Source organism: Nannospalax galili, unplaced genomic scaffold, assembly GCF_000622305.1.
Source record: "Nannospalax galili isolate Female #2095 unplaced genomic scaffold, S.galili_v1.0 scaffold708, whole genome shotgun sequence".
NCBI classification, from domain to species: domain Eukaryota; kingdom Metazoa; phylum Chordata; class Mammalia; order Rodentia; family Spalacidae; genus Nannospalax; species Nannospalax galili.
In genome coordinates, this window is record NW_008358110.1 from 430,026 (window position 1) to 434,061 (window position 4,036).

The 4,036-nt window shown below is 37.0% G+C and overlaps 1 protein-coding gene across 1 annotated transcript in view; it reads left to right on the forward strand.

The window, feature by feature from the left end:
• Positions 1–4,036, forward strand: part of Atr (ATR serine/threonine kinase) — a 133,903-nt gene that overhangs the window by 111,267 nt on the left and 18,600 nt on the right. The window contains exon 41 of the mRNA XM_008856344.3: positions 1,803–2,003. Coding sequence (XP_008854566.1) covers positions 1,803–2,003 — 201 coding nt within the window. The remainder of the gene's footprint in view (positions 1–1,802; positions 2,004–4,036) is intronic.

Sequence of the window (4,036 nt, forward strand, 5' to 3'; positions counted from 1 at the left end):
TAGACCAGGCGCGTTGAACTCACAGAGATCCACCTGCCTCTGCCTCCCGAGTGCTGGGATTAAAGGCGTGCACCACCATGCCTGGCCATTTTTAAAATTTATAACATATGTCCCTCTTCCAAATAGCCTTTAAGTTTCTGAATTTTCTGAAACTAGATTTTCCATGTTTATCAGTAGTTTTAAACTAAAGGTGTGCTCCACCATGTCATCCTGGAATTTTCTTTTGTTGACTAGTTGGTGGCTTTTTTGTAGTGTTAGGCATCAAACCCAAGGCCTTAATGTATGCAAGACAAGCACTTTGCCAGTGAGTTATTTTCCAAACCCTTGATTTTTCTCTTTTTCTTTTTTTTCCAGTATGTATTTCATTGCACAGGCACTGTGCTGAGGAAACAAGTATGAATGAATAATGCATGTTCTCCTGTCTTGAAGTGCTCATAGTTTTACTGGGAACAAAGCAGATGGCTATCATCTGGAAGTAATGTTTTTGGTACACTTGTGACTGAAGTAGGAATGACTCAGAATGCTAACTAAGAAGTAAAGAAAAAGCCTGAAGAATGTAGGAAAGATAAAAGTGGGTAGAGGGGTGGTTAGTAAAGGGGAAGATTTTTTTTTTTTAAGCTAGATTTCACTTGACAAATATTTGAAGTTCATTAAACATTTCTAGGTTTAAAAAGGTACAGACGGCCTTATTTTTCACTTTTCCTTCATGAATAAACTGGTCCCCAAAGGGTAACCTTTCCTATTTTCATTAACTCTATTTGACTTTGGAAGCACTTGACGTTATGAAAAACTTATTTATTGAATCCTGGCCTGTTGTAAGTGCTTTACATGTACAAGTTTTCAATTCATCTGAAACCTTCATGGAAACCTATACTTAGGAACTCAGAATTTTTCCTGATTATTTAATGTGTGTGTGTGTGTGTGTGTGTGTGTGTGAGAGAGAGAGAGAGAGAGAGAGAGAGAGAGAGAGAGAGAGAGAAAGAGAGAAAGAGACTGTATATATTGGATATTGCTTAAAATATTTTATTATTTTTATTTCATGTGTATGTGTGTATTGCCTGCATGTCTGTAAGGACACCCGTGTCATATAATGCTCGAAGAGGTGAGAAGAGGGCATCAGATCCTCTGGAACTGTTATGGACTGTTGTTAGCTGCCATGTAGGTGCTGGGATTTGAACCCAGTTCCTCTGCAAGAACAGTCAATGTTCTTAACCACCGAGCCATCTCTCCAGCCCCTATATTGGATATGATAACTGAGGATAATCTGTCAGAGTATTCCATAATCAAAACATTTTATTAATCTTTTTTTAATTTGTTTTTGAGACAGGGTCTCCCTGTACCCCGTCTGGCCTGGAACTTACTATGTAGACCGGGCTGACCTTGAACTCACAGAGATCCGCCTGCCTCTGCCTCCCAAGTGCTGGGATTAAAAGCATGTGCCACCATGTCTGGATTCATTAATCTTTATCATAAGAAGTTCAGGTATCATTTTTGCTGCCAAATAATATTTGGTAGCCAAAACTGGTTTGATTTATAAATTTTTTGATGTTTGCAAATAAAACATTGATCTCTATTATCATACTCTTTTGGTTATTAAACATTCCTAGGTTATAAGTACTGTTATTGATGATGTAAAGAGGTTGAAATGAAGAGATGAAAAATATTTAGGTCATACACACTGCTGGACCCTTGCAGTTGAGATAGTGTGAATGTGAAATGTTTAATTGTGGTTGAAGTTATACAATTCATGGTAAACAGCAGAAATATTAAAATATATTTGTTTCTTTTTGTTTTTTTTTCAGGTTGATGGAAGTAATTCCACATTAAGCATGAGCATCCATTTTAAAATGCTAAAAAGGCTGGTTGAAGACCCAACATTTAGTGAAATCCTCATTCCTTTACAATCAGTCATGATCCCTACTCTTCCATCAATTCTGGGTGCCCATGCTAATCATGACCCTTTTCCTGGGTATTGGGCCTATCTTGCAGGCTTTGATGATGTGGTAAACTTCAGTTATATAACTATAGCTATAATTTTTAAATCTAGTTAAGTTCAAAATTTCAAATTAAGCTAAACATCTAAGTGAATTTATTTGCAAAGAAAAAAGGTAACTGGAAATAAAGAAAAGTAAAACCATTGATGGTACAAAACTGAGTAATTAAAACTCACATACTCAGCCCAATAGTTTGTTTTTTCTTGTGCTCATATTTCACTATGACTATTTCACAATTTAATTTTTCTATATTGTCTTCTGTCCTAAAAATGGAGAACAGTAAGAACAAAGTATCAATTTTGTTTGTTACAAGGTAACAAAATTCAGATAGCTTCTTTTTGTTTTTTTTTATTGTGTTTGTGTGAGTACAGATGTGCATTACCACAGCACACTTGTGGATCAGAGAACAACTCAAGTGGTTCTCACTGTCCACCTTGTTTGAGACAGGATAGCTGGCTATGAGCTTCCCAGAGTTCTCCAGTTTCTGTCTCCATCTTGCCATAGGAAAGTTGGATTACATGCTCTACCACATCCAGCTTTACATGAGTTCTAGGAATCCAGACTCAAGTCCTAACAATTGTGCAGCAAGTGATTTACCCACTGAGTGCCTCCCCAGCCCAAAGCCCTCACCCACTTTTGTTAATGCAGTACTGGGAAGAAGCCTGTTGTTTATAAGACATACCCTTATTCATCTACACGCCACCTATAAAATGTAGCTATAAATTGTGATTACTTTAAGGAAATTGGTGCTAGCATGCTTCTAAGTAAATGCTTTTGAAAACCTCACATTTATTGCAATTTTTCAAAGCCTTAAAACTAAAATTTTTTGGTTTTTGTATTGTTATTTTTTGTGTATGAGTGTTTTGCCTGTATGAATATAAACTTAGCACTTGTGTGCAGTGTGCTTGGAGATGAGAAGAGGGCATTTGATTGTTAGCTGCCATGTGAGTACCAGGACCTGAACCTGTGTCCTCTGCAGTGGCAGCCAGTGCTTCTAACCACTGAGCCATCTTGGGATATTTTAAAACTACTTTTAGAACGAATTGCTTAACCATGTGGTACATTATTATTATAATCAAGCTTTGTTTTTTTTTTAATTTGTTTGAGTTTTTGTTGTTATTTTGTTTTTGAGACAGGGTCTTACTATGCAACCCTTCCTGGCCTGGAACTCTCTGTAGACCAGGCTTACTTCAAACTCACAGGGATCCAGCTGCCTCTGCCTCCAGAGTGCTACGGTTAGAGGCATGTACTATCATGCCTGACGGTCATGCTTTGTTTTTTTTTTTTTTTTTTTTTAGAAGACGCATTTCATTACAGCTTTAACATACTTATTAGCAGTTTCCAGAGCAAAGATACATCTCTTTTAAAAGTGGCTATAAATTTTTTAGGTTCGCTGTTGAATCAATACAGTTATATAATATTGAACTCAGTATAAACCCTGTAAGACACAAAATTGAATGAGTTTTTAACCTTTAAAAAAGATCTCCATTTCACCCTAAAATACACTGTTTTCTACAGAAACACTCATTGTTTTTGCTCATAACACTGAGATGTTGGTGCATGCATCTCTCATCTCTATGTATCTGATTATTACTAGTCATAATTGGTTGCACTCGTATCCTTGGCACCTGTGTATGTCTATAAAGTCATTGGGTAGATTTCAGTGGTATTGTTTATCACCTCTACTAATTAACATGACGTAAATTTTTATGCTTCCGCCTCAAATATAATTCATTTTTTTAATTTGTTGATTTGTGTGTGTATCACACAGAACATCCCAAACCATCTTATTCAACTGTATACCCACTTCCCAGATGGCACCCTCCCATAGCTTCCCTCTTCCCACTAGAGCCCTTATACTCTGATATCCCTGCTACTGTCCACTGTGATGTCGTCACCCCCAGCTGTTCCCCACTACTTTTCCATATGGTGAATCTAGTCAGCCTACCTAGAGGTCTTTGTTTTAGGAAGGTCAGCTGTTCCTCATCTAGCAGCAATTGGTTGTCAATATTCCTTTAGATAAGATTGGGGTCTGCTGTTCA